The 25,652-nt window shown below is 48.6% G+C and overlaps 1 protein-coding gene across 1 annotated transcript in view; it reads left to right on the top strand.

Annotated features, from left to right (window-relative positions):
• LOC106609378 (zinc finger B-box domain-containing protein 1) overlaps positions 1 to 25,652 on the top strand; it is a 73,989-nt gene that overhangs the window by 36,237 nt on the left and 12,100 nt on the right. Inside the window, exons 8-11 of the mRNA XM_045724819.1 lie at positions 9,607 to 9,786; positions 9,884 to 10,157; positions 13,622 to 13,751; positions 21,937 to 22,010. Coding sequence (XP_045580775.1) covers positions 9,607 to 9,786; positions 9,884 to 10,157; positions 13,622 to 13,751; positions 21,937 to 22,010 — 658 coding nt within the window. The remainder of the gene's footprint in view (positions 1 to 9,606; positions 9,787 to 9,883; positions 10,158 to 13,621; positions 13,752 to 21,936; positions 22,011 to 25,652) is intronic.

Below are 25,652 nucleotides of genomic sequence, written 5' to 3'. Positions count from 1 at the left end.
TATATCTCTGTCTCTATCTCTCTCTATCTCTGTCTATATCTCTGTCTCTATCTCTCTCTATCTCTGTCTATATCTCTGTCTCTATCTCTCTCTATCTCTGTCTATATCTCTGTCTCTATCTCTCTCTATCTCTGTCTATATCTCTGTCTCTATCTCTCTCTATCTCTGTCTATATCTCTGTCTCTATCTCTCTCTATCTCTGTCTATATCTCTGTCTCTATCTCTGTCTCTATCTCTCTCTATCTCTGTCTATATCTCTGTCTCTCTCTATCTCTGTCTATATCTCTGTCTCTATCTCTCTCTATCTCTGTCTATATCTCTCTCTCTCTATCTCTGTCTATATCTCTGTCTCTATCTCTCTCTATCTCTGTCTATATCTCTGTCTCTATCTCTCTCTATCTCTGTCTATATCTCTGTCTCTATCTCTCTCTATCTCTCTCTATCTCTGTCTATATCTCTGTCTCTATCTCTCTCTATCTCTGTCTATATCTCTGTCTCTATCTCTCTCTCTCTGTCTATATCTCTGTCTCTATCTCTCTCTATCTCTGTCCAAATCTCTGTCTCTATCTCTCTCTATCTCTGTCTATATCTCTGTCTCTATCTCTCTCTATCTCTGTCTCTATCTCTCTCTATCTCTGTCTCTATCTCCGTCTCTCTCTGTCTATATCTCTGTCTCTATCTCTCTCTATCTCTGTCTATATCTCTCTCTCTCTATCTCTGTCTATATCTCTGTCTCTATCTCTCTCTATCTCTGTCTATATCTCTGTCTCTATCTCTCTCTCTCTGTCTATATCTCTGTCTCTATCTCTCTCTATCTCTCTCTATCTCTGTCTATATCTCTGTCTCTATCTCTCTCTATCTCTGTCTATATCTCTGTCTCTATCTCTCTCTCTCTGTCTATATCTCTGTCTCTATCTCTCTCTATCTCTGTCCAAATCTCTGTCTCTATCTCTCTCTATCTCTGTCTATATCTCTGTCTCTATCTCTCTCTATCTCTGTCTCTATCTCTCTCTATCTCTGTCTCTATCTCCGTCTCTCTCTGTCTATATCTCTGTCTCTATCTCTCTCTATCTCTGTCTATATCTCTGTCTCTATCTCTCTCTATCTCTGTCTATATCTCTGTCTCTATCTCTGTCTATATCTCTGTCTCTATCTCTCTCTATCTCTGTCTATATCTCTGTCTCTATCTCTCTCTATCTCTGTCTCTATCTCTCTCTATCTCTGTCTATATCTCTGTCTCTATCTCTCTCTATCTCTGTCTATATCTCTGTCTCTATCTCTCTCTATCTCTGTCTCTATCTCTCTCTATCTCTGTCTATATCTCTGTCTCTATCTCTCTCTATCTCTGTCTATATCTCTGTCTCTATCTCTCTCTATCTCTGTCTATATCTCTGTCGCTATCTCTCTCTATCTCTGTCTATATCTCTGTCTCTATCTCTCTCTATCTCTGTCTATATCTCTGTCTCTATCTCTCTCTATCTCTGTCTCTATCTCTCTCTATCTCTGTCTATATCTCTGTCTCTATCTCTCTCTATCTCTGTCTATATCTCTGTCTCTATCTCTCTCTATCTCTGTCTATATCTCTGTCTCTATCTCTCTCTATCTCTGTCTCTATCTCTCTCTATCTCTGTCTATATCTCTGTCTCTATCTCTGTCTATATCTCTGTCTCTATCTCTCTCTATCTCTGTCTATATCTCTGTCTATATCTCTGTCTCTCCCTATCTCTGTCTATATCTCTGTCTCTATCTATCTCTGTCTCTATCTCTGTCTCTATCTCTGTCTCTATCTCTGTCTATATCTCTGTCTATATCTCTGTCTATATCTCTGTCTATATCTCTGTCTATATCTCTGTCTATATCTCTGTCTATATCTCTGTCTATATCTCTGTCTATATCTCTCTCTATCTCTGTCTCTATCTCTGTCTATATCTCTGTCTCTATCTCTCTCTATCTCTGTCTATATCTCTGTCTATATCTCTGTCTATATCTCTGTCTCTCTCTATCTCTGTCTATATCTCTGTCTCTATCTCTGTCTATATCTCTGTCTATATCTCTGTCTATATCTCTGTCTATATCTCTGTCTCTATCTCTGTCTCTATCTCTCTCTATCTCTGTCTATATCTCTGTCTATCTTTGACCTACTGGGCTGTTTTTCTGTCTGTGTGGGTTGTTTCCCTTTTTACATATTTTTCTCTGTGGTGTCTCTGTCTGTCTGTTTTAAGCTGTGTTAGAATACTCATACTAACCGTACTATTTGTGACATAAATTGAGTATGTAGTATGCTTGTTGGTCATAGTATGGGTATAGTTAATATGCCAAAAGTTCCCGGACATTGTACTACATTCGCCAAAATACGAAGAAGCAGTGGACACTATTTCTGTGGTTTTAGGGCCCATAATGCTAATGAGCGTGGTTCAGAAAATGGTCGTGGTTCACAACGTTTTCAGATTTGAAGAAAATGGCAGAAAATATGCTTTGTATCCGACGAGAGCGGATACAAATTCATTGCTTTAACTAATTATGACAAATGTTAAGAAAATGTTGAGTAATGTAATAAAGTAATGACTTTTCAAAATAAGTTACGTTGGCTGACAATTTGTTAGCTACGCTATCCTTACGAACCGCACAGCATATAATTACAGCAGTATGTAGTGGTATGTCAGCTAGCTACCTAACGGTAGTTGGCTACTAAGGGTGTGTTCGTAAATTTAATCTGGAGTGCCAGAGGCTGCTCAGAAGAGCGCTCTGGGCTTTCGTAAATTCGGAGCGTTCTCAGATTGTCCGTTCTAAATTCAGAGCGTTCTCAGATTGTCCGTTCTAAATTCGGAGCGTTCTCAGATTGTCCGTTCTAAATTCGGAGCGTTCTCAGATTGTCCGTTCTAAATTCAGAGCGTCAGAGCGCACACATCGAGTAGGGTTGATTTGAGAGTTCTGACCGAGCGTCAAGCACCCAAGCTAACTGGCTAACATTGGCTAGCTTGCTAGCTACTTCCAGATACAAATGAGAGAACACCTCACACTGGCACACTCAGATGAGAATTTACGAACGCACCCTATTGACTTGATTATTACAGTCATTCTTAGCTAAGTGGTACAGTCGTTATGCGTTCTTAATGGACATTGTTAATGAAGTCGTAAGGTGTCTAGCTAGTCCTTTGTTATGGTAACCAAGCTTGCAAGAAGTTGCATAGCAACAGCATCAATATCCGGTAGACAGTTGAAGGGCTACTAGTATGCTCAACTGAAAGGATACCGTTTGTTTACAGTATACTAAAATGAACTAATAGTATATACTCATTAAGTATGTAGTATACAGTATGTTAGCATGGGTATTCGAACACAGTTTTAGAGTACTCCTGCTGTGTGTGTGTGTGTGTGTGTGTGTGTGTGTGTGTGTGTGTGTGTGTGTGTGTGTGTGTGTGTGTGTGTGTGTGTGTGTGTGTGTGTGTGTGTGTGTGTGTGTGTGTTTGTTCCCAGTGATGTGTCAGGTCAAGCCTGTCCGTCTCTCACCCTGGTTGTTTTGGGGTCAGTCCAGTTCCATCACCCTCCACTCTGGAACTGGGTCACTCGTCATATTCAAATGGTCTCCAGCCAGCCACACATACAAACAATAAACAACATGTGTATAGAAAATACAGCTTTTAAACTAGATCAACTCTGCAGTACGTCTAGACTGAAAGACATTGGGTAATTTAGCTAAATGGATCCAAACGTCACCATCTCATATATCAACTCTACAGTGAGGGGAAAAAAGTATTTGATCCCCTGCTGATTTTGTACGTTTGCCCACTGACAAAGAAATGATCAGTCTATAATTTTAATGGTAGGTTTATTTGAACAGTGAGAGACAGAATAACAACAACAAAAATCCAGAAAAACGCATGTCAAAAATGTTATGAATTGATTTGCATTTTAATGAGGGAAATAAGTATTTGACCCCTTCTCAATCAGAAAGATTTCTGTCTCCCAGGTGTCTTTTATACAGGTAACGAGTTGAGATTAGGAGTACACTCTTAAAGGGAGTGCTCCTAATCTCAGTTTGTTACCTGTATAAAAAACACCTGTCCACAGAAGCAATCAATCAATCAGATTCCAAACTCTCCACCATGGCCAAGACCAAAGAGCTCTCCAAGGATGTCAGGGACAAGATTGTAGACCTACACAAGGCTGGAATGGGCTACAAGACAATCGCCAAGAACTGTCAATCTTCCTCGGCCTGGGGCTCCATGCAAGATCTCACCTCGTGGAGTTCCAATGATCATGAGAACGGTGAGGAATCAGCCCAGAACTACACGAGATGATCTTGTCAGTCACCAAGAAAACAATTGGTAACACATGAAGGACTGAAATCCTGCAGCGCCCGCAAGGTCCGCCTGCTCAAGAAAGCACATATACATGCCCGTCTGAAGTTTGCCAATGAACATCTGAATGATTCAGAGGACAACTGGGTGAAAGTGTTGTGGTCAGATGAGACCAAAATGGAGCTCTTTGGCATCAACTCAACTCGCTGTGTTTGGAGGAGGAGGAATGCTGCCTATGACCCCAAGAACACCATCCCCACCGTCAAACATGGAGGTGGAAACATTATGCTTTGGGGGTGTTTTTCTGCTAAGGGGACAGGACAACTTCACCGCATCAAAGGAACGATGGACGGGGCCATGTAGCATCAAATCTTGGGTGAGAACCTCCTTCCCTCAGCCAGGGCATTGAAAATGAGTCGTGGATGGGTATTCCAGCATGACAATGACCCAAAACACACGGCCAAGGCAACAAAGGAGTGGCTCAAGAAGAAGCACATTAAGTGGCCTAGCCAGTCTCCAGACCTTAATCCCATAGAACATCTGTGGAGGGGAGCTGAAGGTTCGAGTTGCCAAACGTCAGCCTCGAAACCTTAATGACTTGGAGAAGATCTGCAAAGAGGAGTGGGATAAAATCTCTCCTGAGATGTGTGCAAACCTGGTGGCCAACTACAAGAAACGTCTGACCTCTGTGATTGCCAGCAAGGGTTTTGCCACCAAGTACTAAGTCATGTTTTGCAGAGGGGTCAAATACTTATTTCCCTCATTAAAATGCAAATCATTTTATAACATTTTTGACATGTGTTTTTCTGGATTTTTTTGTTGTTATTCTGTCTCTCACTGTTCAAATAAACCTAACATTAAAATTATAGACTGATCATTTATTTGTAAGTGGGCAAACGTACAAAATCATTTTCCCTCACTGTATACCACCTTTAAGATGTGTTTTTAAGGTGTTCTTTTGACTAGGGATGTAAACTACCATTTAAAAAAAATATATGTATTTTTTTTAAACGATAAGAAGAAAAAAAATCTTCAAAAATGACGTGAATTCACTATTCAGATACAGTATGATCGTGCGTATGACCCACTGATGTATATAAACCATTGATTTTACCACTAGGGGGAAATGCAGTCTTGGCTAGCTAACATACGGCTCTCACCTATTACTATTACTGACTTTATTGTCCCCATTGGGAAATGTTGTTGCAGTGTCATGTACACATTTAAAGTGGCGTTTAAATACAAAACAAAATTGACAATACAACTTTCATAACAGTTACATACCAATATATATATATTTTTAATAATAAATAAATAAATACAACTTTTTTGGAAAAAGACTAGCCTACTGGCCTTACTGAGTCGATGGGAACATTAGCCCGAGCTATTTAGGAGAGATATCACACCTGGCACAAATGATTGTCTATTTGCGTTTTTCCTGCTGAGGGGTGCCCTATACCTGCGCCCAGAGGGGAGTAGTTCAAAGTCTGGGTACAGGGGGTGACTTGGGTCTAAAATTATTTTGTGAGCCTTGCAGAGGGCCCTGACCTTAAAGATCTCATCCATGCCTGACTGTTTGACTCCAAGTACCTTGCTTGCTGTGGTAATAATCCTTCTCAGCATATTTCTCTGGCTGACAGTGGCATTGCCAAACCAACAAACAACACAAAAAGTTAAAATACTCTCAATGAAAGATTTGTAAAACAGAGTCAGTATAGTACGATTAACATTAAAAGATCCCAGCTTTTGAGAAAGTACAGCCTCTGTTGACTCTTTTTGTAGATCAGGTCTGTACATTTACTCAACTGAAGCTTATTGTCCAAGAGGACACCCAGATAACCTTACTGCTGTCCCCCATCCACTCAGCAACCATGTTGTTTAATGCTGTTTTTGGTTCTCTGCTGTGTCCCTCTCCTCCATGTTCTCAGTTGTCAGAACGTGAGAAATGTCATCAATGTGATGGCTCGTTGCAGTGATGTATGACGGCGTGTTCATAGACGTCCCAACAATTTGTTGTTAACACCAAGTACAGTCTGGTGTTTGAGAGCTCACGCTTTGTACTTGCAGAGCAACCGTTGTACAATTTGTCCATCCAGGCCATCAGGGTTTTTCATGCTGTAGTCTGGTTCTAGATATGCCATCAGGGCATTGGAGCTGACATCCTCTACCATCGACAATGGCAGCATATCAACTGCAATCATTTCTGTAATTATCGCTGTGATTTTCTCACTCCCTTATCGCACTGCTGCCAGCAACGGGTTGGCTCGTCTGGTGACTCGCTTTCAGATGGTTAAGTATTCCACCACAGGAGGTTGGTGACATCTTAATTGGGGAGGATGGGCTCTTGGTAATGACTGGGGTGGAATCTGTGGAATGGTGTCAAAATACATCAGACATGTGGTTTCCATGGTTTCCATGTGTTTGATTCTATTTACTCCGTGCCAGCCATTATTAAAAGCTGTCCTCCCCTCAGCAGCCTCCACTGACTGCCACTGTAGCTCAATTCCACCTTGCAAAGTTTGCGTTTATTTAACCACCTTCTCATTTAACTTCTCAAAGTATTGCCATGAAGGACTTAGCTGCTGTCTCGTCCCCGTCTCTCTCTGCCATTTTTCCAACCGTTAACGATGATGACGTGCCGATCGCTTTATCTCCAAGATGCACATCTCCTACTAATGTTACAGCATTGTTACTTGAGTTATTTACACTTATATGTTTCCCTTTATGATGATGATTGGGACTTGTTAGTGGTAGTTTTGTGAAAACTATACTGTGACTTTAATTTTGTAATGGATTTTAGGGGATTTTTTCTAAACGTTAACGATCCCAATGTTGTTTAAACGTCCACACCTATACTTTTGACATTTGTAGGATATTTGGATATAATAAACTCAGCAACAAAAGAAACGTCCTTTCACTGTCAACTGCGTTTATTTTCAGCAAACTTAACATGTGTAAATATTTGTATGAACATAACAAGATTCAACAACTGAGACATAAACTGAACAAGTTCCACAGACATGTAACTAACAGAAATGGAATAATGTGTCCCTGAACAAAGGGGGGGGTCAAAATCAAAAGTAACAGTCAGTATCTGTTGTGGCCACCAGCTGCATTAAGTACTGCAGTGCATCTCCTCCTCATGGACTGCACCAGATTTGCCAGTTCTTGTTGTGAGATGTTACCCCACTCTTCCATCAAGGCACCTGCAAGTTCCCGGACATTTCTGGGGGGAATGGCCCTAGCCCTCACCCTCCGATCCAACAGGTCCCAGATGTGCTCAATGGGATTGAGATCCGGGCTCTTCACTGGCCATGGCAGAACACACTGACATTCCAGTCTTGCAGGAAATCACGGACAGAACGAGCAGTATGGCTGGTGGCATTGTCATGCTGGAGGGTCATGTCAGGATTAACCTGCAGGAAGGGTACCACATGAGGGAGGAGGATGTCTTCCCTGTAACACACAGCCTTGAGATTGGCTGCAATGACAACAAGCTCAGTCTGATGATGCTATGACACACCACCACAGACCATGATGGACCCTCCACCTCCAGTATCACTCCAAGTCGATCCCGCTCCAGAGTACAGGCCTCGGTGTAACGCTCATTCCTTCGGCGATAAACGCGAATCCGACCATCACCCCCCCGGTGAGACAAAACCGCGACTCGTCAGTGAAGAGCACTTTTTGCCAGTCCTGTCTGGTCCAGCGACGGTGGGTTTGTGCCCATAGGCGACGTTGTTGCCGGTGATGTCTGGTGAGGACCTGCCTTACAACAGGCCTACAAGCCCTCAGTCCAGCCTCTCTCAGCCTATTGCAGACAGTCTGAGCACTGATGGAGGGATTGTGCATTCCTGGTGTAACTCGGGCAGTTGTTGTTGCCATCCTGTACCTGTCCCGCAGGTTTGATGTTCGGCTGTACCGATCCTGTGCAGGTGTTGTTACACGTGGTCTGCCACTACGAGGATGATCAGCTGTCCATCCTGTAGCGCTGTATTAGGCATCTCACAGTACGGACATTGCAATTTATTTCCCTGGCCACATCTGCAGTCCTCATGCCTCCTTGCAGCATGCCTAAGGCACGTTCACGCAGATGAGCAGGGACCCTGGGAATTTTTCTTTGGTGTTTTTCCAGAGTCAGTAGAAAGTTTTCAGAACTGTGACCTTAATTGCCTATCGTCTGTAAGCTGTTAGTTTCTTAACGACCATTCCACAGGTACATGTTCATGAATTGTTTATGTTTCATTGAACAAGCATGGGAAACAGTGTTTATACCTTTACAATGAAGATCTGTGAAGTTATTTGGATTTTTATGAATTATCTTTGAAAGACAGAGTCCTGAAAAAGGGACATTTCTTTTTTTGCTGAGTTTATATTCCTTATTCTCCTGCTTTCATTTCTTTCTCCTATTATATTACCCTCTCTAGCTCTCCTCCCTCCCTCCCTCTCTAGCTCTCCTCCCTCCCTCCCTCTCTAGCTCTCCTCCCTCCCTCCCTCTCTAGCTCTCCTCCCTCCCTCCCTCTCTAGCTCTCCTCCCTCCCTCCCTCTCTAGCTCTCCCTCCCTCCCTCCCTCCCTCCCTCCCTCCCTCCCTCTCTCTCTCTCTCTCTCTCTCTCTCCCTCCCTCCCTCCCTCCCTCCCTCCCTCCCTCTCTAGCTCTCCTCCCTCTCTCCCTCTCTAGCTCTCCTCCCTCCCTCCCTCTCTAGCTCTCCTCCCTCCCTCCCTCCCTCCCTCCCTCCCTCCCTCCCTCCCTCCCTCCCTCCCTCCCTCCCTCCCTCCCTCCCTCCCTCCCTCCCTCCCTCCCTCCCTCCCTCCCTCCCTCCCAGTGAGGCTGATCCCTCAAGGACACAGCATCGTTGATAGAGCTAGGTTATCCTGTGTGGTCACACTGGTGATTGATAGAAGAAATAATAGTCTTGGCCCCTGGTACAGAGAGAATCAATCAGACCCTGTTTTTAAGGCATACTCATGGAGGACGTTCATATTTGATCCATATTTGATGTGTGGATATAATTTAAATAATGTAATTTGATGGTGGAAGTGATTTCCTGTTTCAGGGGTCAGGAGGAGAATTTGTGAATGAGCCCATGTGCTTCATGGGTAATTATATACATGGTGACTTGGGCAGCATAGAATAGTGTGAATAGAACTGGTAGCCCTGAGCCATCTTCTCAGAGCCATACTGTAGCAACAGGAGTAGTTGTAAAGGTGTGTGTGTGTGTGTGTGTGTGTGTGTGTGTGTGTGTGTGTGTGTGTGTGTGTGTGTGGCCGTGCGTGTCACTCATCACTGCCCTGCTCTCCTCACAGACAGAGATCCAGACCTCGGTGAGCACGCTGGATGTAGTGAGTCGCTTCCAGAGACAAGTCCAGCCCGACCCCAAGCCTGATTCCCAGACGGCTTGGCGAGGTGGAGGGGCGAGGGGGCCGGAGAGAAGGACCCAGGCCGCTCCCGCTGTTACACATACCCACGATGCACAGGGAAGCCAGGTGAGAGGTCATCGGTAGATAATGTCCTTAGCCAGGTTATTAAACATGCTACCTTCCTCCTTTCTTAAAGTGATCATTGTGTTTCTCAATGTCACAGGTTTTAGTTGTGAATCCCTTGACGGAGGAGGAAGATGAGTTTGATGAACTGGAGGATGAAGAGGAGAAGGAGATGCTGACTACCTCACTGCTGGGAGGAGAATATGATGAGGAGGAGTCAGCGCTCTCCTTTCAGGAGGCACTCAGGCAGTGGAGAGGAGAGGGAGGAGAGAGAGGAGAGGGAGGAGAGAGAGGAGAGAGAGGAGAGGGAGGAGAGAGAGGAGAGGGAGGAGAGAGAGGAGATGCAATCTGGAGACCCTTCCAAGCCCGGACAGGTATAACACGAACACACACACACACACCATGCAATGACTAATTGTTTTGTTGACAGACAGGGGAACGTACTAGAAATACACATACACTGAGACAGCTATGGATGATTGGTAATAGTAAAAACTATAGGCAGAAGTACTCAACATATACCTGCATCCTTTTCTCCTGCCCTCTTTTCTTTCTCTGTCTCTCCCTCGTTCTCTCCCTCTTTCAGTGCTTGTATAACTCATATTGTGAAACATTGTTTGGTCCAGTCATGTGACAAATCTTCTCTGTCTCTTTCACTGCCCTGAAATGATAGAGCTATAGTACTGGGTCTCAGTCTGTGTTGACGTCTTCCTCCTCATCCTCCTCTTCTGTGTTGTGTTAAACAGCAGTACAGTAGTGATGTTTGGGGTTGTTATGTAGAGAAGCAACACTGTAGAGGTACTGCTACATACCGTATGTATCCCTGTGGTGAAACACTGTAGAGGTACTGCTACATACCGTATGTATCCCTGTGGTGAAACACTGTAGAGGTACTGCTACATACCGTATGTATCCCTGTGGTGAAACACTGTAGAGGTACTGCTACATACCGTATGTATCCCTGTGGTGAAACACTGTAGAGGTACTGCTACATACCGTATGTATCCCTGTGGTGAAACACTGTAGAGGTACTGCTACATACCGTATGTATCCCTGTGGTGAAACACTGTAGAGGTACTGCTACATACCGTATGTATTCCTTGTGAAACACTTAGGTACTGCTACATACCGTATGTATCCCTGTGGTGAAACACTGTAGAGGTACTGCTACATACCGTATGTATTCCTGTGGTGAAACACTGTAGAGGTACTGCTACATACCTTTCTTCATTTGCACATACCGTATGTATCCCTGTGGTGAAACACTGTAGAGGTACTGCTACATACCGTATGTATCCCTGTGGTGAAACACTGTAGAGGTACTGCTACATACCGTATGTATCCCTGTGGTGAAACACTGTAGAGGTACTGCTACATACCGTTTATAGTAGCTACATACCGTATGTATTCCTGTGGTGGGTGAGAAAGCACCATACTGAAGGAGGTTAGGTTTTGGGGGGGAGTTAAAGGTCAAACTACCAGGTCTGTTTGTAATATTACAACAACAAAACTGTTTTTCCCCGACTGACATCATCGCACGCGTGACAGAACAGCAGCATATGAACTGCAATTTACCTTGATGTGTGACGCTCCCCAAAAAACAGTTACAGCGGCGTTGGGCCAGACAGTAACACTGTTTCAGTTACAGCGGTGTTGGGGCAGACAGTAACACTGTTTCAGTTACAGCGGTGTTGGGGCAGACAGTAACACTGTTTCAGTTACAGCGGTGTTGGGGCAGACAGAACACTGTTTCAGTTACAGCGGTGTTCAAAGTAACACTGTTTCAGTTACAGCGGTGTTGGGCCAGACAGTAACACTGTTTCAGTTACAGCGGTGTTGGGGCAGACAGTAACACTGTTTCAGTTACAGCGGTGTTGGGCCAGACAGTAACACTGTTTCAGTTACAGCGGTGTTGGGCCAGACAGTAACACTGTTTCAGTTACAGCGGTGTTGGGCCAGACAGTAACACTGTTTCAGTTACAGCGGTGTTGGGCCAGACAGTAACACTGTTTCAGTTACAACGGTGTTGGGCCAGACAGTAACACTGTTTCAGTTACAGCGGTGTTGGGCCAGACAGTAACACTGTTTCAGTTACAGCGGCGTTGGGCCAGACAGTAACACTGTTTCAGTTACAGCGGTGTTGGGCCAGACAGTAACACTGTTTCAGTTACAGCGGTGTTGGGCCAGACAGTAACACTGTTTCAGTTACAGCTGTGTTGGGGCAGAGGATTCCATCTTTAAGGGGTGGATAATGGTGATTAAAGACTAGGACTGGAGCTAATGTTTAGGACAGGAAGAGGATTAGAAGTGAAGGATGAAGACTAATGTTCTTTCCATCTTGCTCTGGACTAAGCGCCCCCCCCACACTCTCCTCTGATCTCTTCAGGTCCTGTGGAAAGTGCTTACTGCTGCAGAAAGGGCTAAAGTCATGGCTGCTGCATATTGAGATAATTAGAGCAGGAGATAATGATAGCAGTGTTAGTAGGGGTTCCACTATAGAGATAATGATAGCAGTGTTAGGAGGAGTTCCACTATAGAGATAATGATAGCAGTGTTAGGAGGGGTTCCACTATAGAGATAATGATAGCAGTGATAGGAGGGGTTCCACTATAGAGATAATGATAGCAGTGATAGGAGGGGTTCCACTATAGAGATAATGATAGCAGTGATAGGAGGGGTTCCACTATAGAGATAATGATAGCAGTGATAGGAGGGGTTCCACTATAGAGATAATGATAGCAGTGATAGGAGGAGTTCCACTATAGAGATAATGATAGCAGTGTTAGGAGGAGTTCCACTATAGAGATAATGATAGCAGTGTTGGGAGGGGTTCCGCTATAGAGATAATGATAGCAGTGTTAGGAGGGGTTCCACTATAGAGATAATGATAGCAGTGATAGGAGGGGTTCCACTATAGAGATAATGATAGCAGTGTTAGGAGGAGTTCCACTATAGAGATAATGATAGCAGTGATAGGAGGGGTTCCACTATAGAGATAATGATAGCAGTGATAGGAGGGGTTCCACTATAGAGATAATGATAGCAGTGTTAGGAGGAGTTCCACTATAGAGATAATGATAGCAGTGATAGGAGGGGTTCCACTATAGAGATAATGATAGCAGTGTTAGGAGGAGTTCCACTATAGAGATAATGATAGCAGTGTTAGGAGGGGTTCCACTATAGAGATAATGATAGCAGTGTTAGGAGGGGTTCCACTATAGAGATAATGATAGCAGTGATAGGAGGGGTTCCACTATAGAGATAATGATAGCAGTGATAGGAGGGGTTCCACTGTAGAGATAATGATAGCAGTGATAGCAGCCTAACTTGAGAATGTGTTTGGCCGTTTTATTAGTTCTCTAATGCTTGTACAGACTTTGCTTCACTCCCTTTATTTCTGCATTTTGCCTCATTTCTTCTGTCAACCCATTGGCAGGGAAACCTAATGTAAAGCTGGCATTGCACCAAATGTGTCCAGAGTAGTGCCATAACGTGTCTGCCTCTCTTTCTCCCTCTGCCTCTCTTTCTCCCTCTGCCTCTCTTTCTCCCTCTGTCCTTTCTTTCTCCCTCTGCCTCTCTTTCTCCCTCTGCCTCTCTTTCTCCCTCTGCCTCTCTTTCTCCCTCTGCCTCTCTTTCTCCCTCTGTCCATCCCTTCTCCCTCTGCCTCTCTTTCTCCCTCTGCCTCTCTTTCTCCCTCTGTCCATCCCTTCTCCTTCTCCTTACCTTTTCTGTCTCTGCCTTTCTTTCTCTTTCCGCCCAACTCCCTTTCTCCCCTTCCCCTTCTCCAAATCTCCCTTCTCTCTTTTCTTTTACTCTCTCTCTCTCTCTCTCCGTGTAGTATCAGTGGAAGTGATGGGGACCCAGTCAGACCTGAGTGACAGTGGGGCTGAGAGAAGACCAGTGAAGGTGGAGTTCACCCAACACAGTCTCAGTTACATGGACAGACTTCTCATCAAGAGACACCGCAGGTGAGAAAGAGAGAGAGACTGTAGAGAGAGAGACTGTAGAGAGAGAGACTGTAGAGAGAGAGACTGTAGAGAGAGAGACTGTAGAGAGAGAGACTGTAGAGAGAGAGACTGTAGAGAGAGAGACTGTAGAGAGAGAGACTAGAGAGAGAGACTGTAGAGAGAGAGACTGTAGAGAGAGAGACTGTAGAGAGAGAGACTGTAGAGAGATAGTGAATTTAATTAAATTCAGAGAGAGAGACTTGGGGAGAGAGAGACCAGGGGTGAGAGTGAAATGCGACACAGTCCAAAAGTGTTAACCAGAATTTAGCCTAGCAGGCTCATCTCAACACAGTGGACCTCATCTCAACACAGTGGACCTCATCTCAACACAGTGGACCTCATCTCAACACAGTGGACCTCATCTCAACACAGTGGACCTCATCTCAGTACAGTGGATCTCATCTCAACACAGTGGATCTCATCTCAACACAGTGGATCTCATCTCAGCACAGTGGATCTCATCTCAGCACAGTGGATCTCATCTCAGCACAGTGGACCTCATCTCAACACAGTGGACCTCATCTCAGTACACTGGATCTCATCTCAGCACAGTGGATCTCATCTCAGCACAGTGGATCTCATCTCAACACAGTGGATCTCATCTCAACACAGTGGATCTCATCTCAGCACAGTGGATCTCATCTCAGCACAGTGGATCTCATCTCAGCACAGTGGATCTCATCTCAACACAGTGGATCTCAGCATAGTGGACCTCATCTCAACACAGTGGATTTCATCTCAGCACAGTGGATCTCATCTCAGCACAGTGGATCTCATCTCAGCACAGTGGATCTCATCTCAACACAGTGGATCTCATCTCAACACAGTGGATCTCAGCATAGTGGACCTCATCTCAACACAGTGGATTTCAGCTCAGCACAGTGGATCTCATCTCAGCACAGTGGATCTCATCTCAACACAGTGGATCTCATCTCAACACAGTGGATCTCATCTCATCTCAACACAGTGGATCTCATCTCATCTCAACACAGTGGATCTCATCTCAACACAGTGGATCTCATCTCAACACAGTGGATCTCATCTCAACACAGTGGATCTCATCTCAACAGTGGATCTCATCTCAACAGTGGATCTCATCTCAACACAGTGGATCTCATCTCAGCACAGTGGATCTCATCTCAGCACAGTGGATCTCATCTCAGCACAGTGGATCTCATCTCAGCACAGTGGATCTCAGCACAGTGGATCTCAGCACAGTGGATCTCAGCACAGTGGATCTCAGCACAGTGGATCTCATCTCAGCACAGTGGATCTCATCTCAGCACAGTGGACCTCATCTCAACACAGTGGACCTCATCTCAGTACACTGGATCTCATCTCAGCACAGTGGATCTCATCTCAGCACAGTGGATCTCATCTCAACACAGTGGATCTCATCTCAACACAGTGGATCTCATCTCAACACAGTGGATCTCATCTCAGCACAGTGGATCTCATCTCAGCACAGTGGATCTCATCTCAACACAGTGGATCTCAGCATAGTGGACCTCATCTCAACACAGTGGATTTCATCTCAGCACAGTGGATCTCATCTCAGCACAGTGGATCTCATCTCAGCACAGTGGATCTCATCTCAACACAGTGGATCTCATCTCAACACAGTGGATCTCAGCATAGTGGACCTCATCTCAACACAGTGGATTTCAGCTCAGCACAGTGGATCTCATCTCAACACAGTGGATCTCAGCATAGTGGACCTCATCTCAACACAGTGGATTTCAGCTCAGCACAGTGGATCTCATCTCAGCACAGTGGATCTCATCTCAACACAGTGGATCTCATCTCATCTCAACACAGTGGATCTCATCTCATCTCAACACAGTGGATCTCATCTCAACACAGTGGATCTCATCTCAACACAGTGGATCTCATCTCAACACAGTGGATCTCATCTCAACAGTGGATCTCATCTCAACAGTGGATCTCATCTCAACACAGTGGATCTCATCTCAGCACAGTGGATCTCATCTCAGCACAGTGGATCTCATCTCAGCACAGTGGATCTCATCTCAGCACAGTGGATCTCAGCACAGTGGATCTCAGCACAGTGGATCTCAGCACAGTGGATCTCATCTCAGCACAGTGGATCTCATCTCAGCACAGTGGATCTCATCTCAGCACAGTGGATTTCATCTCAGCACAGTGGATTTCATCTCTGCACAGTGGATCTCATCACAACACAGTGGATCTCAGCACAGTGGATCTCATCTCAGCACAGTGGATCTCATCTCAGCACAGTGGATCTCATCTCAACACAGTGGATCTCATCTCAACACAGTGGATCTCATCTCATCTCATCACAGTGGATCTCATCTCAGCACAGTGGATCTCATCTCAGCACAGTGGATCTCATCTCAGCACAGTGGATCTCAGCATAGTGGACCTCATCTCAGCACAGTGGATTTCATCTCAGCACAGTGGACCTCATCTCAGCACAGTGGATTTCATCTCAGCACAGTGGATCTCTTCTCAGCACAGTGGATCTCATCTCAACACAGTGGATCTCATCTCAGCACAGTGGATCTCATCTCAGCACAGTGGATCTCATCTCAGCACAGTGGATCTCAGCACAGCACAGTGGATCTCATCTCAACACAGTGGATCTCAGCACAGTGGATCTCAGCACAGTGGATCTCATCTCAGCACAGCACAGTGGATCTCATCAGCTTCAGCCTGATCTCATCAGCTTCAGCACTAACTTTATGATCACACACACACACACATAATACAGTACTCTGAGGAACAGTTGGAGAAACACAGGCACATGTGCAGACACACCCACTCACATACAGCATGCTCCAACAGGACCCAGGCAGAGAGCGTTAACTGTTCTGTTCTCATTACCATCTCCCAGTATGGTTCATGTTTAATACGCATGAAGCAGAAAAACTGGCAAACCTCTGGAGCCAACAACCTCACGCTGAAAAAGAGTAGCAGGTCTCACACACACACACACACACACACACTCTCACACTCTCTCTCTCTCTCTCTCTCTCTCTCTCTCTCTCACACTCACACACTCTCTCTCTCTCTCTCACTCTCTCTCTCTCACACACCACACACACACTCTCTCTCACACACAATCACACACACACACACACATACACATACACACCCTCCCCCCCATCTTGGCTGTCTATCAAAGTTGATGATGGCCATGCTCCATTTGTGGCTGGGAGGAGAGCTGCTGCCATTTGATGTGTCTGTGGAGGCCAATGCTGCTGGCTGGCTGAGAGGATTATGAAGTTCTATGGTTGCCATGGTTCTAATGAAATTCTATGGTTGCCATGCTTCTAAGGTCTCCTCACGTGGAGGGGCAGGATTGTAAAGCTATTACATTGAACACCTTTTGACCAGCACTGATTTCAGCTGAGTTCTTTCTGGAGTGGACTAGCCATAAGTCCTCTGCTCCTTTCTCTTCAGAGGCAATCTCTGCTGCCTGCGTTGGGCCCGCTGTAGCATTATGGGGGATGAAGGGCGTGAGGAAGAGGGGGAGGCAGAGCTAGGGGGTGTAGTAGTAGAGGGGGGAGGCAGAGCTAGGGGGTGTAGTAGTAGAGGGGGGAGGAGGGGGGAGGCAGAGCTAGGGGGTGTAGTAGTAGAGGGGAAGGAGGGGGAGGCAGAGCTAGGGGGTGTAGTAGTAGAGGGGGGAGGCAGAGCTAAGGGGTGTAGTAGTAGGGGGAGGAGGGGGAGGCAGAGCTAGGGGGTGTAGTAGTAGAGGGGAGGAGGGGGAGGCAGAGCTAGGGGGTGTAGTAGTAGAGGGGAAGGAGGGGGAGGCAGAGCTAGGGGGTGTAGTAGTAGGGGGAGGAGGGGGAGGCAGAGCTAGGGGGTGTAGTAGTAGAGGGGAGGAGGCAGAGCTAGGGGTTGTAGTAGTAGAGGGGGAGGAGGGGGAGGCAGAGCTAGGGGGTGTAGTAGTAGAGGGGGAGGAGGCAGAGCTAGGGGTTGTAGTAGTAGAGGGGGAGGAGGGGGAGGCAGAGCTAGGGGGGTGTAGTAGTAGAGGGGGAGGAGGGGGAGGCAGAGCTAGGGGGTGTAGTAGTAGAGGAAGGGGAGGCAGAGCTAGGGGGTGTAGTAGTAGAGGGGGGAGGCAGAGCTAGGGGGTGTAGTAGTAGAGGGGGAGGCAGAGCTAGGGGGTGTAGTAGTAGAGGGGGAGGCAGAGCTAGGGGTTGTAGTAGTAGAGGGGGAGGAGGGGGAGGCAGAGCTAGGGGTTGTAGTAGTAGAGGGGGAGGCAGAGCTAGGGGGTTGTAGTAGTAGAGGGGGAGGAGGGGGAGGCAGAGCTAGGGGTTGTAGTAGTAGAGGGGGAGGCAGAGCTAGGGGCTGTAGTAGTAGAGGGGGAAGCTGAGCTAGGGGGTGTAGCAGTAGAGGGGGGGAGGCAGAGCTATGGGGTGTAGTAGTAGAGGGGAGGAGGGGGAGGCAGAGCTAGGGGGTGTAGTAGTAGAGGGGGAGGAGGGGGAGGCAGAGCTAGGGGGTGTAGTAGTAGAAGGGGAGGCAGAGCTAGGGGGTGTAGTAGTAGAGGGGGAGGAGGGGGAGGCAGAGCTAGGGGTTGTAGTAGTAGAGGGGGAGGAGGGGGAGGCAGAGCTAGGGGGTTGTAGTAGTAGAGGGGGAGGCAGAGCTAGGGGGTGTAGTAGTAGAGGGGGGAGGCAGAGCTATGGGGTGTAGAAGTAGAGGGGGGAGGCAGAGCTATGGGGTGTAGTAGTAGAGGGGGAGGCAGAGCTATGGGGGTGTAGTAGTAGAGGCGGGAGGCAGAGCTAGGGGGTGTAGTAGTAGAGGGGAGGCAGAGCTAGGGGTGTAGTAGTAGAGGGGGAGGCAGAGCTATGGGGTGTAGAAGTAGAGGGGGAGGCAGAGCTATGGGGTGTAGTAGTAGAGGGGGAGGCAGAGCTAGGGGTTGTAGTAGTAGAGGGGGAGGCAGAGCTAGGGGTTGTAGTAGTAGAGGGGGAGGAGGGGGGAGGCATAGCTAGGGGTTGTAGTAGTAGAGGGGGAGGCAGAGCTAGGGGGTGTAGTAGTAGAGGGGGAGGCTGAGCTAGGGGGTGTAGTAGTAGAGGGGAGGAGGGGGAGGCAGAGCTAGGGGGTGTAGTAGTAGAGAGGGGGAGGGGAGGCAGAGCTAGGGGGTGTAGTAGTAGAGGGGGAGGCTGAGCTAGGGGGTGTAGTAGTAGAGGGGGAGGCAGAGCTAGGGGGTTTAGTAGTAGAGGGGGAGGCTGAGCTAGGGGGTGTAGTAGTAGAGGGGGGGAGGGGAGGCAGAGCTAGGGGGTGTAGTAGTACAGGGGGAGGCAGAGCTAGTGGGTGTAGTAGTAGAGGGGGAGGGGGAGGCAGAGCTAGGGGGTGTAGTAGTAGAGGGGGAGGCAGAGCTAGGGGTGTAGTAGTAGAGGGGAGGCAGAGCTAGGGGGTGTAGCAGTAGAGGGGAGGCTGAGCAAGGGGGTTTAGCAGTAGAGGGGGGAGGCAGAGCTAGGTGGTGTAGTAGTAGAGGGGAGGAGGGGGAGGCAGAGCTAGGGGTGTAGTAGTAGAGGGGGGAGGCAGAGCTAGGGGGTGTAGTAGTAGAGGGGGAGGCAGAGCTAGGGGGTGTAGTAGTAGAGGGGGAGGAGGGGGAGGCAGAGCTAGGGGGGTGTAGTAGTAGAGGGGGAGGCAGAGCTAGGGGGTGTAGTAGTAGAGGGGGAGGCAGAGCTAGGGGTGTAGTAGTAGAGGGGGGAGGCAGAGCTAGGGGTGTAGTAGTAGAGGGGGAGTAGGGGAGGCTACGCTAAGGGGTGTAGTAGTAGAGGGGGAGTGGGGGAGGCAGAGCTAGGGGGTGTAGTAGTATAGGGGGAGGAGGGGGGAGGCAGAGCTAGGGGTGTAGTAGTAGAGGGGAGGAGGGGGAGGCAGAGCTAGGGGGTGTAGTAGTAGAGGGGGGAGGCAGAGCTAGGGGTGTAGTAGTAGAGGGGGGAGGCAGAGCTAGGGGGTGTAGTAGTAGAGGGTGTAGGGGGAGGCAGAGCTAGGGGGTGTAGTAGTAGAGGGGGAGGCAGAGCTAGGGGGTGTAGTAGTAGAGGGTGTAGGCAGAGCTAGGGGGTGTAGCAGTACAGGGTGTAGGGGGTTTGAGCTTTGATAGCAATGTCTAATCCTCTACACGGACAGACAATGAGAGAGCATGGCACAGCAGGTCTGGAGAGGAGAGGAGAGAGGAGCGGGTACAGGGAATATAATGAGGGAGAGATGAGGAGAGGAGGGTACAGGGAATATAATGAGGGAGAGATGAGGAGAGGAGGGTACAGGGAATATAATGAGGGAGAGATGAGGAGAGGAGGTTACAGGGAGTATAATGAGGGAGAGATGTTTAGAGGAGGGTACAGGGAATATAATGAGGGAGAGATGAGGAGAGGAGGGTACAGGGAATATAATGAGGGAGAGATGAGGAGAGGAGGGTACAGGGATATAATGAGGGAGAGATGAGGAGAGGAGGGTACAGGGAATATAATGAGGGAGAGATGAGGAGAGGAGGGTACAGGGAATATAATGAGGGAGCTGAGTCTGTCTGTCTGTCTGTCTGTCTGTCTGTCTGTCTGTCTGTCTGTCTGTCTGTCTGTCTGTCTGTCTGTCTGTCTGTCTGTCTGTCTGTCTGATCGATGTGTCTGTTTGAAAATCTCTCCATCGCATCCAACTGTCTCTTTGACATGGAGAGAGCTCTACCCATCCATCTACCCATCCATCTACCCATCCATCTACCCATCCATCTATCTGTCGCTTCTGGGCGGGGTCACGGAGGGGGAGGGAGAGAGAGGTACAGGGGATGATGGTAGTGGAAGGAGGGAGATCTATCTAATCTGTTTTGGACGGGGTCACGGAGGGGGAGGGAGAGAGAGGTACAGGGGATGATGGTAGTGGAAGGAGGGAGATGTATCTAATCTGTTTTGGATGGGGTCACGGAGGGGAGGGAGAGAGAGGTACAGGGGATGATGGTAGTGGAAGGAGGGAGATGTATCTAATCTGTTTTGGGCGGGGTCACGGAGGGGGAGGGAGAGAGAGGTACAGGGGATGATGGTAGTGGAAGGAGGGAGATGTATCTAATCTGTTTTGGGCGGGGTCACGGAGGGGAGGGAGAGAGAGGTACAGGGATGATGGTAGTGGAAGGAGGGAGATGTATCTAATCTGTTTTGGGCGGGGTCACGGAGGGGGAGGGAGAGAGAGGTACAGGGGATGATGGTAGTGGAAGGAGGGAGATGTATCTAATCTGTTTTGGACGGGGTCACGGAGGGGGAGGGAGAGAGAGGTACAGGGGATGATGGTAGTGGAAGGAGGGAGATGTATCTAATCTGTTTTGGGCGGGGTCACGGAGGGGAGGGAGAGAGAGGTACAGGGGATGATGGTAGTGGAAGGAGGGAGATGTATCTAATCTGTTTTGGGCGGGGTCACGGAGGGGGAGGGAGAGAGAGGTACAGGGGATGATGGTAGTGGAAGGAGGGAGATCTATCTAATCTGTTTTGGGCGGGGGTCACGGAGGGGGAGGGAGAGAGAGGTACAGGGGATGATGGTAGTGGAAGGAGGGAGATGTATCTAATCTGTTTTGGGCGGGGTCACGGAGGGGGAGGGAGAGAGAGGTACAGGGGATGATGGTAGTGGAAGGAGGGAGATGTATCTAATCTGTTTTGGGCGGGGTCACGGAGGGAGAGGGAGAGAGAGGTACAGGGGATGATGGTAGTGGAAGGAGGGAGATCTATCTAATCTGTTTTGGGCGGGGTCACGGAGGGGGAGGGAGAGAGAGGTACAGGGGATGATGGTAGTGGAAGGAGGGAGATGTATCTAATCTGTTTTGGGCGGGGTCACGGAGGGGGAGGGAGAGAGAGGTACAGGGGATGATGGTAGTGGAAGGAGGGAGATGTATCTAATCTGTTTTGGGCGGGGTCACGGAGGGGGAGGGAGAGAGAGGTACAGGGGATGATGGTAGTGGAAGGAGGGAGATGTATCTAATCTGTTTTGGACGGGGTCACGGAGGGGAGGGAGAGAGAGGTACAGGGGATGATGGTAGTGGAAGGAGGGAGATGTATCTAATCTGTTTTGGGCGGGGTCACGGAGGGGGAGGGAGAGAGAGGTACAGGGGATGATGGTAGTGGAAGGAGGGAGATCTATCTAATCTGTTTTGGTCGGGGGTCTGCTGTCTTTTTGTCAGGAAGCCGATGGAAGCCTATCAACCACTGTCCTCCCTGGCCTCAGCACAGAGCTCCCCAACACACACTCTGACAGGTGGGTTACACACACACACACACACACACACACACACACACACACACACACACACACACACACACACAGACACACAGACAGACAGACAGACAGACAGACAGACAGACAGACAGACACAAAGACAGACAGACACAAAGACAGACACAAAGACAGACACACACACTCCAAACAAGTTTAAAGAATCACCTCCTTCCTTGTGGGTCAACTGTTTCTCTGGCTTCCCGTCCGTGCCGGCGTGACGGGTAATCACTCGCTGTGATTGTGTGGGCAGGTGGCCGTTAGGGCCGGCTGATGCCTGACAGGGTGCACTCTAACTGGGCAGGGGGTGCAGGAGGGGGGGGGGGGGGTTCAGACCTGCTGGGTATCTGCCCACCTTACAGATGTCAGGGGAAGGCTTGTCTGGGGTTATCTGGTCCTGCAGCTTCCCCCCAATAAACAGAACATCAGTCAGACTCTATATATATAGGACAGTCCAGTTTCCCAGACAGCTCGTCCCCTCGACCTGTCTCTTAGGACAGTCCAGTTTCCCAGACAGCTCGTCCCCTCGACCTGTCTCTTAGGACAGTCCAGTTTCCCAGACAGCTCGTCCCCTCGACCTGTCTCTTAGGACAGTCCAGTTTCCCAGACAGCTCGTCCCCTCGACCTGTCTCTTAGGACAGTCCAGTTTCCCAGACAGCTCGTCCCCTCGACCTGTCTCTTAGGACAGTCCAGTTTCCCAGACAGCTTATATATCCATGAAGTTCCTTGTCTTTCATCTCTAAAATGAGTGCTGTGTGAAGTCATGAATAAGGAATGTGATGTTGGGCATCATGTTCGTACCCATCGGTTATCTTAAAAACTGAACTGTGAACTAACTCATTATCAGACTAAGATCAGTGTTTGATATGTAAAGATGTGCTTTGGTACCCATTCTGCTAATTAGTGAAAGGATGCATGGACCAGTAGTACAGTAGGCCATATGTATTCTGTAGAGCACAGGAGAGGAGGGCTGTCTAGTAAGGACAGGACAGGAGGGCTGTCTAGTAAGGACAGGACAGGACAGGAGAGGAGAGGAGAGCTGTCTAGTAAGGACAGGAGAGGACAGGAGGGCTGTCTAGTAAGGACAGGAGAGGAGAGGAGGGCTGTCTAGTAAGGAGAGGAGAGGAGAGGAGAGGAGGGCTGTCTAGTAAGGACAGGAGAGGAGAGGAGGGCTGTCTAGTAAGGACAGGAGAGGAGAGGAGGGCTGTCTAGTAAGGACAGGACAGGAGAGGAGAGCTGTCTAGTAAGGACAGGACAGGAGAGGAGGGGTGTCTAGTAAGGACAGGACAGGAGAGGAGAGCTGTCTAGTAAGGACAGGAGAGGAGAGGAGGGCTGTCTAGTAAGGAGAGGAGAGGAGAGGAGGGCTGTCTAGTAAGGACAGGACAGGAGAGGAGAGGAGAGCTGTCTAGTAAGGACAGGAGAGGAGAGGAGAGCTGTCTAGTAAGGACAGGAGAGGAGAGGAGGGCTGTCTAGTAAGGACAGGACAGGACAGGAGAGGAGAGGAGGGCTGTCTAGTAAGGACAGGACAGGAGAGGAGAGGAGAGCTGTCTAGTAAGGACAGGAGAGGAGAGGAGAGCTGTCTAGTAAGGACAGGAGAGGAGAGGAGAGGAGAGGAGAGCTGTCTAGTAAGGACAGGAGAGGAGAGGAGGGCTGTCTAGTAAGGACAGGAGAGGAGAGGAGGGCTGTCTAGTAAGGACAGGACAGGAGAGGAGGGCTGTCTAGTAAGGACAGGAGAGGAGAGGAGGGCTGTCTAGTAAGGACAGGAGAGGAGAGGAGGGCTGTCTAGTAAGGACAGGAGAGGAGAGGAGGGGTGTCTAGTAAGGACAGGACAGGAGAGGAGGGGTGTCTAGTAAGGAGAGGAGAGGAGGGGTGTCTAGTAAGGAGAGGAGAGGAGAGGAGGGCTGTCTAGTAAGGAGAGGAGAGGAGGGGAGGGCTGTCTAGTAAGGAGAGGAGAGGAGAGGAGAGGAGGGCTGTCTAGTAAGGACAGGAGAGGAGAGGAGGGCTGTCTAGTAAGGACAGGACAGGAGAGGAGAGGAGGGCTGTCTAGTAAGGACAGGACAGGAGAGGAGAGGAGGGGCTGTCTAGTAAGGACAGGAGAGGAGAGGAGGGCTGTCTAGTAAGGACAGGACAGGAGAGGAGAGGAGAGGAGAGCTGTCTAGTAAGGACAGGAGAGGAGAGGAGAGCTGTCTAGTAAGGACAGGAGAGGAGAGGAGAGGAGAGCTGTCTAGTAAGGACAGGAGAGGAGGGGTGTCTAGTAAGGACAGGAGAGGAGAGGAGGGCTGTCTAGTAAGGACAGGAGAGGAGGGCTGTCTAGTAAGGACAGGAGAGGAGAGGAGGGCTGTCTAGTAAGGACAGGACAGGAGAGGAGGGGTGTCTAGTAAGGACAGGAGAGGAGAGGAGGGGTGTCTAGTAAGGACAGGACAGGAGAGGAGGGGTGTCTAGTAAGGACAGGAGAGGAGAGGAGGGCTGTCTAGTAAGGACAGGAGAGGAGAGGAGAGCTGTCTAGTAAGGACAGGAGAGGAGAGGAGGGCTGTCTAGTAAGGACAGGACAGGAGAGGAGGGGTGTCTAGTAAGGACAGGAGAGGAGAGGAGGGCTGTCTAGTAAGGACAGGAGAGGAGGGGAGGGCTGTCTAGTAAGGACAGGAGAGGAGAGGAGGGGTGTCTAGTAAGGACAGGACAGGAGAGGAGGGGTGTCTAGTAAGGAGAGGAGAGGAGGGGTGTCTAGTAAGGAGAGGAGAGGAGAGGAGGGCTGTCTAGTAAGGAGAGGAGAGGAGGGGAGGGCTGTCTAGTAAGGACAGGAGAGGAGAGGAGAGGAGAGCTGTCTAGTAAGGAGAGGAGAGGAGAGGAGGGCTGTCTAGTAAGGAGAGGAGAGGAGAGGAGGGCTGTCTAGTAAGGACAGGAGAGGAGAGGAGGGCTGTCTAGTAAGGACAGGACAGGAGAGGAGAGGAGGGCTGTCTAGTAAGGACAGGAGAGGACAGGAGGGCTGTCTAGTAAGGACAGGAGAGGAGAGGAGGGCTGTCTAGTAAGGACAGGACAGGAGAGGAGGGGTGTCTAGTAAGGACAGGACAGGAGAGGAGAGCTGTCTAGTAAGGACAGGAGAGGAGAGGAGGGCTGTCTAGTAAGGAGAGGAGAGGAGAGGAGGGCTGTCTAGTAAGGACAGGACAGGAGAGGAGAGGAGAGCTGTCTAGTAAGGACAGGAGAGGAGAGGAGAGCTGTCTAGTAAGGACAGGAGAGGAGAGGAGGGCTGTCTAGTAAGGACAGGACAGGACAGGAGAGGAGAGGAGGGCTGTCTAGTAAGGACAGGACAGGAGAGGAGAGGAGAGCTGTCTAGTAAGGACAGGAGAGGAGAGGAGAGCTGTCTAGTAAGGACAGGAGAGGAGAGGAGAGGAGAGGAGAGCTGTCTAGTAAGGACAGGAGAGGAGAGGAGGGCTGTCTAGTAAGGACAGGAGAGGAGAGGAGGGCTGTCTAGTAAGGACAGGACAGGAGAGGAGGGGTGTCTAGTAAGGACAGGAGAGGAGAGGAGGGCTGTCTAGTAAGGACAGGAGAGGAGAGGAGGGCTGTCTAGTAAGGAGAGGAGAGGAGAGGAGGGGTGTCTAGTAAGGACAGGACAGGAGAGGAGGGGTG

The sequence above is a fragment of the Salmo salar genome, chromosome ssa09 (genome assembly GCF_905237065.1).
Source record: "Salmo salar chromosome ssa09, Ssal_v3.1, whole genome shotgun sequence".
Classification (NCBI taxonomy): domain Eukaryota; kingdom Metazoa; phylum Chordata; class Actinopteri; order Salmoniformes; family Salmonidae; genus Salmo; species Salmo salar.
The sequence above is the reverse complement of the archived record's forward strand: the minus strand, read 5'-3'. Positions and strand labels throughout refer to the sequence as shown.